Source organism: Aulonocara stuartgranti (assembly GCF_965226115.1).
Source record: "Aulonocara stuartgranti genome assembly, chromosome: 7".
Lineage (NCBI taxonomy): Eukaryota > Metazoa > Chordata > Actinopteri > Cichliformes > Cichlidae > Aulonocara > Aulonocara stuartgranti.
Window position 1 is genome coordinate 36,856,363 of NC_138945.1, and position 13,828 is coordinate 36,870,190.

Below are 13,828 nucleotides of genomic sequence, written 5' to 3' on the forward strand. Positions count from 1 at the left end.
ATGAACATGCAATTATGTACTGAAAGCTCAGTTTGCCTGAAAGTCACTGTGGTAAATTATGTTCAGTTACTACAATGCGGACACACCATTCAGTTAATAACAAAAGGAATTGTTGCCCCTTTGTCAGCTCTGTCTCTCTGATGTCTGACCTTGTAACTTAATAATCTGTACTTTATTAATCACATTCACTCAGTTAAGCAGTGGGCAGCCACCAATCCAGTGCCTGGGGAGCAGTGTGTAGGGACAGCACCTTGCTCAGGGTAGCCGTTCAGTGGACTTGAACTCCCAACCTTCTGATCATGGGGTCACCGCTCTACCTACAGAGCTGTTTCTGCCCCCTATTTATTGCATTCATTGTTTCTTTCTGTTTCTCTGTCTTCCAGGATGATGCTGGCGTCTTTGGTCGTTTTAATCCTGATAGCGGTTTCCGGCTACAGCGCTCTGTTCTTCTGTTGCTTTGCCACAGATTACTATGGACTCTGGTTACAGACATACCATCGCAAAGACCTGACCTTTCTCAGAGTACTGGTAGGACACAGTCAGTGTGAAAATTTCTTTGATTTTTGCATATTCGTCACACTTTAGTGTTTCAGATCATCAGACAAATGTTTATATTAAAATACCCATGGCAAATATGTTTTTAAAAAAAAGAAATTAGGAAGGGGGCAAATACTTGTTAGATGAGTGTCAGCTCTGTCCCCAAAAGGCAATAGTAAGAAACTGTTTGTCTCATTTTCTTTTTTTCAGGTCCAAAATGGTTTGGCTGTCTATGCTACATGGACTTCTATCGCCTCTCTGATCAATTTCTCTGTAGTTCTCCACCTGTGGGGTGTGGATAAGAGCACGGCAGCAACTGCGTCACTGTGCATCCTGTTTGCAGAGGTGGTGGCATGGTAAGCTCTGATTGGATGAGATTCAGGCACAGGGATGTGGGAGCTAACAAGAAATTACCTTGAAGATCATTTCTATGATCAGGGAGACAGAAGAAAGTCAAATATAGATTCACCAGTTAAATCTGATTTTTTTTTTTTTTTATATAAACGAAAGCAAAGGTTTGCTTTGCCCTAAAATTCACCCTTAAGAAGCCACTTAAATTATGTGATCTCCCTCCATCTTTTGTGACTCTAAAAACCCCAAAACACTGATGGTGTAAGAACGACACGCATAACTGAATAAAAGTCTGTGAGAGAATCTCCAAACAGTTTGTTTCAACAGTAAACAGAAACACTGTTTGATGATGGCAGGTTCATTCTGGAGAACTGGGTGCTGGACCGCTGGGTGCGCAACATCCTCACAATCTACCCGGTGGTGATCGTGGCTCTGGTCGGAAACGTCTACAAGCACTTCAACCCAGCTGATCCCACTCCAAACGCCATCTTTATGGGTGAGTTCAGCAATACTTATTTATCAATAATGATTATTAATGAGCTAGTATTTTTTGTTTGGTTTGGTTTGGGGTTTCTGTTCCATTTGAATATTATACGGGTGTTTCATGCATGGAAAAGCTGCTTTCTCCACTGAAATGCTGCTTATGAACTACTAGAAATGTGTAAACTTTATAAAATAGTGAATCTGTTTTTGTCACCCCTGAAACACAAATATAATAAACTTGTGTCACAAGAATCATCAGTTTATTCAGTGAACAGAGGCAGAGAGGAGTTCAGTTAATTTAATGTCCAGCCTTGGCCGACCTAACCACTAGCTGCCCTGCTTGTTTTCTCTCTGCAGTTGTGCTGTTGGTCGTGGCGTGCATCCTTTTCGTGTCCAGATTCTTCACGGTGCTCTGGAGGAACAAGTGGCGCCCCCTCCACTCCCCGGGCTCAGCACGGCTAATGGTGTCACCCCTCGACGGCAGGACGTTCAGGGTCCTTTCTTAAACGAAACTCGTGCCTCCCCAGACCCACTGAGTTACATGTTCACACCACCTCCACAGTCATGTTTGAAGGTAGATCTAAATGTTAAACAGAGTTTATCTGTCAGCATGGGGAACAAATGTATTTCTTCAGTAGAAGAAAGAGTCTGCACAGGAAGGCAGGAAACCCACAAATCTTTTCTATCTGTTCTTCAGCTGTACTGAAGAAAATAGAAATACCGTCTTTAAAATACTTTAAATTCTTTTAAAAACTACTACAACTATTTAATACACTGCTTAATTTTATCTTAATGTACTTTATTCATGTATTTCAGTGTTCCCCACTCACACACTTTAGTTTGCAGGTTTATTAGTGGCTCCCGCAGTATATTTGGCAGCTCATTTTTGATTTCTCTTTTGTTTTTGTTTTTTATCCATCTGAGACACTGAGACAAGTTCACACGCCATGATTTCATGATCTCTGTGCTCTTATTTTGAAAGTTCGATCACTGCTAAATAGGGATGGGTATGGTATTGCACCGGTTCTGACATAAACGGTAGTAACCAGACCGAAAAGCAGCGCACATTTTGGTGCTTTTTTTTTTTTCCTGAGATGTCATACACTTTAGATTCTATCCAATCATTTGACCTTTGCAAGGATAGTAGGCGGGCCCAGGTACGTACGTTCTTTTAGAGCAGAGATACAGATTAAAAATGCCCAAGGCGAAGCGGTCAAAAGTCTGGCTGTACTTCACAGCAAAAGATGCAAACTCAGCAGCCTGCAACAAGTGCTTTAAGCTGATACTGTGCAAAGGAGGTAACACCTTGAATCTGATGAAACTCCTGGCAACGCATAGCATTTTTTTAAAAGCCGAGAAATGCGCCGTATTTGATAGCTTGCTGCAAGACCTCACACGAGCACATCTACTGCGGGTGTGGTTCCTGTTATCAGACCCGGAGTTAGCAACATTCCTCAAGAACCCGAAGAATAGAGTCCTGGCCCCTAGCCCTGCCAGTGTAGCAGAAATGATGAGGATGATGATGGCAGCAGCAGCCGTTCTTCTCTGCGTGAGTAGCTTAATGTTGTTCGTGTGTAATTTACGTTGAGTAGGCTAACCACGTTGTTAAATTAATGCACGTAAGGTGAACTAGCAAACACCGTTGTAGTTACATGCGGCTGTCTTCTTGTTTGATAGAGTGATACCATATATGCCCTATAGCTGCAGAAAAGGCTAACATTGTTATCTTTTTACAAAAAAAAAACAGCTAAACATGAGAGGTCTTTGGACAAAGTTTGTGTTTTCCATTGTTTAAGCACCGGTTCCAACCAAAGGAGGTATGTTGTATCAACAGCAAAGGCTAACTTGGCTATCATTTTGCAGAAAAAAAGAGACTGCTAAAAATAAAAACATAAGAGGTTTTTGGACAAAGTGTGTGTTCTCCATTCTTTAAGCACCGGTTTGAGCACCGTTTAAGCACTGGCACCGTTTCAAAAGTACCGGTTTGGCGCCGGTATCGGATTAAACCTAGACGATACCCATCCCTACTGCTAATCAGCTGGCTCGCTGCACAGTTTACTGTTGTGGTGATGCTCAGTGTCGTTCGGCTGTTTGTCCTGACAGATTCTGGTCCTGAAATCAGGACGAGAAACTCCAACTCCAGCTTCTTGGACTGCAGATAGTTGATGTTAGCTGGGTATCATGAACCTTTTTTTTTTTTTTAAATTTAAAATAAATAAATAAGATTGTAGTCATACCAGAGTGCCAAAACACCCAGCCAAAAATACTAAATGTGTGGGAAAAACTTCACTGCATTAGATTCATGTTTTATATTCTAAGACTGTTTGTTATTGCACTTGTATTTGCTTTTGTACATGTATATCCATGCTGTGGCACTAAACCTCACTGTACAGTATGATGACGTTTGACAGTGGAACTTGACTAACTCTTCCTGAAGCACTTACAGTTTTGTTGACCTTGAACGTTGAAATAAATAAATGAATGCAGCCTCTCTTGTCTCCTGACTCTTTCAGTGCATGTAGAATCAGGCTCAGCAGGGCTTTATGTTCTTTGTGTTCGGCTGCTCCTGTCTGATCCACTCAGCTTGATCCACATGCGTTTTCCTTGGTGCTTAGAATGTTTTTCACTATTAACACATCCACATTTGATTCATACACTCGGGTCTGTGAGTACAGTCTGTTTCTGATTGGCTGCGCTGTGATCCCAATGAGGCCCTGATTTAGTGGGCGGAGGTTAAGATTTAAGATACTGAGTGAATCTTTCCAACAACGCTCCGTCTCCTGGTAACTCCTGTGTTATTATGTTGTCTGGCTGATATTGTATGGTAAGACTTACCATACAATATCAGCCAGACAACACTTACCAGGTAAGTGTATTGCTGGTTTAGTTGGTGTAACCTTCTGTTTCTCATCAGGAAAGAAAACCATGTTGTTTTTTAATTCCAGCGTAAAGTTTTTACAAATACTTGAACCAGCTCAACTGACTCTGCATGTGTGCAACATGTCTGGTTCAGTCCCTGTGGGTGGCATCTCTGCCAATCTCTCATAAGGGATTTCCTGTGTTTTGTACTTTGGCAGTAGCCACAGCGATTGTCACATCCTCCAATTATTAAAAAGGTTGGAGATAAAATGCCTCTCCACCAGCCTTTCCTGAAGTTGCCTTCCAAAACCTGATTTTGAAGTCCGTCCGTCCCCCCTTCTTCAGAACAAAGCCACTTTCACAGCACACACTTCTGCCCCACACAGGCCTCAGTATAACTGTCTGTCTGCACTCTGAGCAGCTGTGGAGTTCTTTGAATGCAGCTCCTATATTCGTTAGTCTGCTTTCAAATATCAAGCAGAATATTGTGATTGCCTCAACCTAAACCCATGTGTATGAAGGGAATACAGAGCTGAAGAATAATTCTTTCAAACCAGTTAACAACAACTGCCATCTCAATGGCAAAGACCCCAAAACTATTAGAGAGAGACCTCCAATGCTCAGACTATAATGTTAACAGGAAAAGGAAGAATTCCTTTTTAACAGGAAGAGGCCTCCTTGGCATCAGGATCAGGGAGGTGCTGCCACCTGCTGGAAGTGGTTCAGGTTTGAAGGGAAAAGAAAAGAGAAAACAGGAGCCTTAACCACACCAACCCTGACTGTAAGCTTTCACACACATGAAAAAACAAAAAACAAAACATTGATGTTGACATTATACATTTAAATGTTGATCGTGTAAACTCAGTTTTTAAACTGTGTCACCTCTCTGTGGTATGTTCGATGCTCACCTCTTCTTCAGCTTTCCTGCTCTTTTGGTATCTCGTCAATCTGCTGCAGTCTGGAGATGTGAACCCAGTGTGGGAACTAAAACTGTCACCATTATACAACATACCAGCTTGCATATGACTGCTTCATTGACATCATGGCTTTATACAGCTGCTTCAAATAAAGACAAAATAAGAGGTTTGACAAAGTTGAAGAAGTCAAACTTCACTGATTGCTTATTTTACATCATTCTGTGAAATACAGACTAACACACCTGACTTCAACCTTTAGGTCGTGGACAGTGTCTGACATTTATATTATTTTACTATAAATTATTGTAAATAATTTTAAAAAGGTCTGTTTATCGAGTGACAGGAGCAGGGCACGAAAAGTGGGTTCACTGTGAGACAAGGAGTTGTAGGACATGAGTGTGCTTGTTTGATACAGTGACTCATCAGTCTGTGAGGACCTGTGATTCATGCTTGCAGACAATACAGTTGTTTCGTCGTTACTTTAATGAGGCTAAATCTGTTTGGGCTTGTGGCAGCCAAGCTGAAGAAGATGAGAGTTTATAGCATGAAGTTACATAAATGTGTTCGTCCCACGACCTCTGACTGCAGGAGCTCGCTGTTGTTCCTGATGCTGATCTAAAGCTGGAATGATGTGTGTTTGCTCTGGTACAACATGGCAGTAAGAGACAAGGAAATAACAGTTAACTAAAAGATTTTAAAGATTAGTATTATACAAGGTTATAGAAATTTGGTTTGTTAAAATTTTTTTGTGTTGATTTAATTTCTTGATTTATCATTGATTTCTTTTCAAACTGTTATACAACTTATTTATCAATGCTATTTATTTTCTTGGTTAAGGATTTGATTATTTCTATGGGGGTAAGGGATAGGATAAGTATAAGCCATAAGGCTTCAGCCTATTCCTTTTTCGGTTACTGTTTGAGTACTTTTATGTAAAATTATAATCTGTTGTTGTTGTTGTTGACTGAAATAAAAATTTCAATTCAATTCAAAAGTGGATGTGAAAAAATAAAATAAAATAAAAATAGAGAAAAGATCCTTAGTTCTGGTATTTGTTAATTTGGTGAGACGTTAATGTCTAACGGACTGCGAGTCAATTGCTTTCTAAAAGTTCTGTTTGTTTTGTAATATCTATACTTGCTTGCCCCTGTGTGACACCCAAACTCAGGCCAGTCACCCTCCAGTGTCAGCTCTTGGTTAAGTGTGGGACAGTTTTAGTGATAAATAAATCCAGATCACACAGACAAACACTGATTTGGATTTTTAACTCCAAAGGAAAAGCTCAGAATCAGACATTACAGATTACAATATTACTGCCCAATGAGACTGGATAGAAACACACTGACTGACTGACTTTCCATGTTTTGATACATGAAAGGTTTTGGTTGCTTAACATTATTATTTATTTTTAGTGTATTGTGTATATCATTTAATCTGGCAGACTTCAGCATTATCCAGTTTATTTTTAAAGCCCTGCTAATAATGCAACTTAATCTGTAAATAAGTTAATGATTTCCTAGTGTATGTACACTCACCTACAACTTTTTTAGGCACACCTGATCAGCTGCTCATTAATGCAAATATCTACCACATGGCAGCAACTCAATGTATTTAGGCATCTAGACATAGTCAAGGAAGCCTCCTGAAACTCAAACCGAGCATCAGAATGGGGATGAAAGGTGTTTGAAGTGACTTTGAACATGTCTGTTGGTTCCAGACGAGCTGATTTGATCTCATAGGGTTTTCCAGGATTTGCAGAGAATGATGCTGTCAGCTAAGAACAGGAAACTACCGTTCACACAGGCTCACTGAAACTGAACAGCTGAATGTTGCCTGGTCTGACAAGTCCAGATTTCTGGGGGTAGCAATATGATATAAACAAGATGAAGGCATGGATCCCTCTGGACAACACAGTGTTTGTCTGTGTGATCTACGGGGCAACCGTGGCTCACGGGGCGACCGTGGCTCAGGTGGTTGGGAAGCGCATCTGTCGCCGGTTCGATCCCCGGGCTCTTTGTCCTGGTCGTTGTTACCTTGGGCAAGGCACTTTACCCTACCCTTTACCCTATCGGCCCCTCTGGATGGCGCGATATGGCAGCCTGGCTTCTGTCAGTCTGCCCCAGGGCAGCTGTGGCTACAACTGTAGCTGCCTCCACCAGTGTGTGAATGTGAGAGTGAATGAATAGTGGTATTGTAAAGCGCTTTGGGTGCCTTGAAAAGCGCTATATAAATCCAATCCATTATTATCCATCCTGCCTTGTATCCACAGCTCTGGCTGCAGGTGATGGTGTGGGAAATATTTTCTTGGCACATTTTTTTATGAACTGAGCATCATTTAAATATCACAGCCTACCTGAGTATTGTTGCTGCCCATCTCCATCCCAGTATGGCCACACTGCACCCACCGTTTGATGATTGCTTCCACCAAGATAACGCGCCATGTCAAAAAAACTCAAACTAGTTTCTCAAACATGGCAATGAACTGACTGCACTCACATGGACTCCACAAGCACCAGATCTCTGACCTTTATGATGTGGTAAAAGGGAGATTCACATCAGAGTTGTGCAGCTGACAAATCTGAAACAACTCTGTGACACCATCATGCCAATCTGGACCAAAATCTCTGAAGCATGTTTCCAGCACAGCGCTGGACAAATGGAGAAAACTTGATTGAAACTGGAAACTAAATAATTTTGAGTAAAATCAGCAAACACTGTATCAGGTAGGAAAGAAAAACACGCTCCAAAGGTCCTGGTCATTTTCTCTCATTTACTGGATTTTATGATAAATACGTCTCATAAATTTCTAGATGTTTTAGAAACACTGCCTTTGTTAACGATTTGCTAGACAATAAAACACTGGCCATACGAGACAATCAAATAAAAGTTATTTAAACTAAAACACTGTTTTGAAGCACTTTACCTTACTCTCCATGGATGAAATATTCCCAATAAAAACATCAGCAGATAAGAAGCTGTTATGGCGTCACATGACATTAAGTTTTAATTTTGAGATGTTTTACAATCAAATCTGTTACATATACAATATAGAAATGAATTGAATATTTCCATGAAATATCATTATTTTGTTTAATAAACATTCTGATAAATAAATTGTGAAAATAAACCCAAAAACTTGACACAATCAGAAAGATAAATTTTCAGTTTCTATTTAGTCAGTTATTGCAAACAATATCAGAAGTCTGTCACAAATCAAGAAAAGATTTAAAAATAATATTTATTATCTTTAGAGAAATGAAGATTTCAATAAAAACTGAGTTTTTATTGTATAAAATGTCTGTGCTATCTTCTAACAATGAACTGATGAACAATCACTTGTCTGTTTTTCCTAGGCCACTTCTTATAATAAAAAGTATAAAACAAAGACATTTTACCTTCAAGTGAGTATCTTGGTTTATGGAGCTTCTTTACTTTTTGTTGCATAAGATAATGATTTTATGACTTTTATCATTTTTAACTTGAAATCTCACAGATTTCAGCGCTACCGCCGTATACACCGAGCCCAACCAGGAGTGGGCACCTAGTCTGGACTCTGTGGAGGAGAGTCATGGTTCGAGTGCTTTCAGAGACGCTGTAGAAGGACAGATAAGTGTAACTATTAAAATGATTCAGGAACACTCCAATTCTCGAGGACTGTGGACCTTTAATGAAAGTGTTGCTGCCTGAATTTCTGAATGTATAACCGCCACTGAAACACTCCAATGCCCATGAACTGTTATTGTTTCCAAAAGCACTCTCTCTTCCTGATCTGCTTACACTGCTGTCAGCTAATGCTATAAAGACATCGTCCCCGCTCCACTCCACCTCCCAGTAACAAGGTCCTGTGAAAATCTCTCTGCTCAACACCTGAGGCCAGTCAGTGAATCTGTCGGCGTGATCATAGCGCCTGATTGTCTGAGTATGACTATATTTTGCTTTTAAGCCAGGCCCAAGCACAACATGCTGGTGTGCTGTGTTTGGGTTAAATGTGATTTCACATTTATATTTTAAGAATTCAGCTCTGGTCTTGGGCTCTGTCTCTGACAGTGAAACATCCCCCTGAGTTTCTTCAACAGCAGTTATGGTCCATTCAACATTGTCCTGCAGTTTCTCTCTGGTCTCTGACACAGCTGCTGCCACATCCTCGGTGTAGCTCTCAGGATGAATATTGATGCTGGCTGAGTCTGGAGCTTCACTGAGACGTGACAGCAAGGTGTAGTTGTGTAGAAACTGGGTGGGGTCCTCTGTGTGAGAGAGCTGCTCCAACTCAGCTTTTCTCCTCCTCAGCTCAGAGATCTCCTGCTGCAGGGCCTTCAAGCTTTTCTCTTTCTCTTTAATTTTCTTCTCGATGTCCATCTCTCTCTCTTTGAGCACTCTCTGCTTCTCGTTCATCTCTGCTGCAGCTGAAACTGTGTCGTGGCCTTTATGTTCATCCATTGTGCAAAGAATGCAGATACACTGCTGATCAGTGCGGCAGAAGATCTTCATCACCTCATTGTGGCGAGGGCACATGATCTCCTGGAGCTTCTGGGAGGGGTCCACCAGCTTGTGTTTCTTAAAGGCGGAGGATTCATAGTGAGGCTGGAGGTGCTGCTCACAGTAAGACACTGCAGACAGGACTTGACAGCTTTCAGCTTTGTCTCAGTGCAGAAATCACAGCTCACATCTTCATGTTCAGCATGACAGAGATCAGCTTTAGCAGCTTGGAGTCCAGTCTTCTTTGTTTCCTCCACTAAATCTGCTATCACGGTGTTTCTCACCAGAGCAGGCCTCGGTGTGAAGGTCTGTCTGCACTGAGGACAGCTGTGGGTTTCCTTCTGATCCTCTTCATCCCAGTAGATTTTAACACAGTTCATACAGTAGCTGTGTCCACAGGGAATAGTCACCGGATCCTTCAGGAGATCCAAACAGATCGAGCAGCAGAGTTTGTCTCGGTTCACCTGGTTTTCTCGCTGCGCCATTTTCGGGATGATAAATGTAACTCAGCTCGTTGTCCCCTCACCTGTCCAACTCGTTTCAAACACTCAACGTTGGTTGGAAGAACACAGGAAAGCTTTATTCATTAATTCTGCGAGGATAATAAGCAGGTCAAACTGGAAAAGTTTGTCTCTCTGGAAATCTGAAAAGTTAGCTTAAGTAATCCAGACCAGTCTGTCTCTTAAAGCAACAGCACACAATTAACACAAAGGTACCGAGGAGGCGCAAAAAGGTTAGAAAGTTCCTCCTCCTCTTTTTGTGAGCGTGAAGAAGGAGATCAAAATATGTTAAAAGGTACCCCGGCTGTTAAGACATGTTTGCGCTAAAATATGCACTGTACTTTTAATAATATATATGTGGTATTAAAATACGGCAAAATGTTTTCCTTTCAAGCACATTTTATATAAAACCAATTACCAGTAGGTCACCATTGTTATTTACGTCTCAATGCACTCTGGGTAGTGACGTCATACGGTTGCACCGCATCGAGTTCACAGTTAGCAGCGCCCTGGAAATGGCTTCTGTTCAACCTTTCCAGTTTGAACCAGAGCAAACCGAGAGCGAGGATGAAAATAATCAACCAGTACTTATTTTAGATGAAGATGAAAACAGTCCGTCACACGAGGACGCGAGAGTGAGGGAAAACTACTAGTGTCTATGCGGCTACTGAGAGCGTTTGTTGTAAAGAGCTCAATTTTATGGCAGCATCTATCCATGGTATCGCATAACCGCACAATAAGTACATTAATAGAATTCGAATTTTTATTATACAGTGAAATTATGATATTGTTATTTTTACAGATTCTCCATGCAACACAGTGCACCAAAACCTTGAAGTCGTATGTCTTAATCCAGATGTTCTCTGGTATAGTGCTGGTCTACCAAGTCATAACCAGGTCACTAGGCAAGTTAATTAATACCGTTGCTACACTATAAAAAACAGGCTAGCTGAATGAAAGCCCCTATGACAACCAATACATGTCATTGTCCCAGAATTCATTGTGTGGGAAAAACATGGCCGCTCCCACGGCTCCAAAATAGTTTTAAACAACAAAGATTTAATGAATAACAAAAAATTGTAGATATTCTCAAGTATGTTTTTATGTAGTGGAGATAATTCGTAACATATTTAGAGTAACTTGGTAATTACTTCCTTTTAAAGGAACTAATTACGAAATGTCGGTATCTTGATTGATCTTCATTTTGATTAAACAGAGATGAATTTCTGCATCAGCCTGAATCCATGAGCCACACTGCTTTAATCTGTAAACACAGTGAACAAGTTTCGGCCTTAATATCCATTATTGTGTCCCCTGGTTGTGTTACTGTGGATAAAACTACACAGCACAACTTACTTCAGTCATCTCTGGCTGCAACATTAAACTGACATACACATCAATGCTCTCATTTCCTGTCCTAAACGTCTGTGGATCATGTTGAAGATATCAACAGAAATATTGTAGTATTGCTGAGCAGTGCTTTTTTCTAATAGCACTTTGTACTACAAGATGGTGCAACCTCATTTTAAACCAGACATCACAACATGCTCACTGGTGAAATTCTGCCCTCTTGTGGTGAAAGATAAGTTAATTTCTACCGGAAAATGATCATAAAAGTAACTTTAAATGAACAGGAAAAAGAAAACATTCAGAACAAATATCAAATTGTTATTATAAGTACATCTCTGCAAAACATTGTAGCTTTATGAACATTAAAGAAAAGAAAAGAAAAAAAGGGGCAGCACGGTGGCACGGTGGTTATCACTGTTGCCTCACAGCAAGAAGCTCCTGAGTTCAATTCCACCATCAGGGTCTTTCTGTGTGGAGTTTGCATGTTCTCCCCGTGTTTGCGTGGGTTCTCTCCGGGTACTCCGGCTTCCTCCCACCGTCCAAAGACATGCAGCTTGTGGGGATAGGTTAATTGGATAATCCAAATTGCCACTAGATGTGAATGTGAGTGTGAATGGTTGTCTGTCCCTATGTGTTAGCCCTGCGACAGACTGGCGACCTGTCCAGGGTGTACCCCGCCTTTCGCCCTATGACAGCTGGGATAGGCTCCAGCGCCCCCCGCGACCCTGAAAAAGGATAAGCGAATGGATGGAAAGAAAAGAAAAAAGAAATGTAGATTACACAAAAAAAGAATAACTTTATTGATATTGTATTTTTAGTCTGTAACTGAAAAGATTTAAAGTGCATGTAGTCACAGTGAAGCCAAGCGCTACATACACTGGTCATATTTCCCCTTTTTAGCTTTCGGGAGACTTTTGTTTGTCTCATTAACTCCGTCTCTCTCCTCCTTTCTCTTTGGCACTGTTAAATATTTTTCATTTTTTCTTCAAGCTTTGTTTTCTGCACTTCATTTCTCCTGCTCTGGGGCCCGTTCTTCGTACCTCGCTAAGTAGGTTAGCTGGATTTGATTCTTGACGATTTCGCGTGATCCTGGATCGTTCGGTTCTCCGAAGCTCATCCGGGACTTGCTGTCATAGCAACAGAGCCGTAAGCGTAAACCTGCTCGGGAGCAGGTTTACTTTATGTAAACAGGATTAGATCGCGGCCACGCAGGTATGTCCGCTTCATGTATACGAAAGCAACAGCGATATTTTACCACTGTTTTACCATAAATAAATATTATCAATGTAACTAAAGATAATGCAGCACTTGATCCTTTTATTGATTCCATACAGATACATACAGGTCATTTCCTAAAAAAAGGGAAATGTAGTAATTGTAAATTACTTCGTGTAATCAAGATGAGAGCCCACGGCTATAAAAGCGAAGGTGGATTTGGGAAGTCTGTCGCAGTCATATCCTGTCCGTTTACGTGAGCCACCCACTGCGGAAGGTGCAAGATTGATAAGGAGAGTCCTCAGAATTCAGCGTATATTGCGGGACAGACAGGATCCTTTAGCTCAGCGCGACAGTGTGCTCATAGAGAGATATCGATTTTCCCGAGAGGGTATTATTTACTTAACCAACTTGTTGACGAGGGGGTGCAGGACCACCACCTGGTTTTTTTTGCTCTGCCCTTTTCTTGGTTGCTGTTATAAACAAACAAACAAACAAACAAACAAACAAACAAACAAACAAACAGATTATTTCAGGGTCTCTTTTCAAGAGACTAAAAGCAATATAAGTGATAAATATTACCATTCTGTAGAATATTCTTATATTTCACACTAAGATGGCGCCGGTGAGGTCGGCTGCCGTCACGACTGCTCCGACCACTTTTTCTTTGTCTTTGTTTTTTAAGTTAGTTTTCAGCGTTTCTAAATCGGCAAAATCATCACCATCGGGTACATTAGGTATGACAGTGACACTCTTGTTTCTATTGGTTTACAATGTACTCACAATTCGAAGTTTTTAACTCCGGATCCGAGCTGGCCGAGTGAGATCTTGAGGGAGAACAAAGGGAAGCGGCGGCGGCCTAGAGGGAAGCGAGCCGGTGTTGTGCCAAAAAGTGATTGTCTGCCAAAAACTGATTTCCAATGTTTCCGGCGTCAGGAACAGGCTGAGAGCTCGTGCACACCTCACACCTCTGCCTAGCATCCTGCTCGCCAACGTCCAGTCACTGGAGAACAAGCTTGACAACCTCAGGGCCAGGATAAAGTTCCAGAGAGACATTCGGGACTGCAATCTCCTCTGCTTCACCGAGACATGGCTGAACCCAGCGGTGCCGGACCACGCCATCCAGCCGGCCGAGTTCTT

General features: G+C 41.3%; 1 protein-coding gene across 1 annotated transcript; it reads left to right on the forward strand.

Moving 5' to 3' along the window:
- Window positions 1-112: 112 nt before the first annotated feature.
- LOC309709622 (uncharacterized protein) lies at window positions 113-3,862 on the forward strand. The gene is made up of 4 exons (XM_082538363.1): window positions 113-528; window positions 748-893; window positions 1,245-1,384; window positions 1,729-3,862. Exons 1-4 carry the CDS (start codon window positions 385-387, stop codon window positions 1,875-1,877), a joined length of 579 nt encoding a protein of 192 aa, XP_082394489.1. The 5' UTR covers window positions 113-384; the 3' UTR covers window positions 1,878-3,862.
- The last annotated feature ends 9,966 nt before the right edge of the window (window positions 3,863-13,828 follow it).

What these genes read in the sequence shown, in the direction of transcription:
- LOC309709622 (XM_082538363.1), top strand. Translation starts at nt 385, where the DNA reads ATGATGCTGGCGTCTTTGGTCGTTTTAATCCTGATAGCGGTTTCCGGC. An exon ending in TGACCTTTCTCAGAGTACTG is followed by an intron (nt 529 to 747) that starts GTAGGACACAGT and finishes TCTTTTTTTCAG; the next exon opens with GTCCAAAATGGTTTGGCTGT. An exon ending in TTTGCAGAGGTGGTGGCATG is followed by an intron (nt 894 to 1,244) that starts GTAAGCTCTGAT and finishes TGATGATGGCAG; the next exon opens with GTTCATTCTGGAGAACTGGG.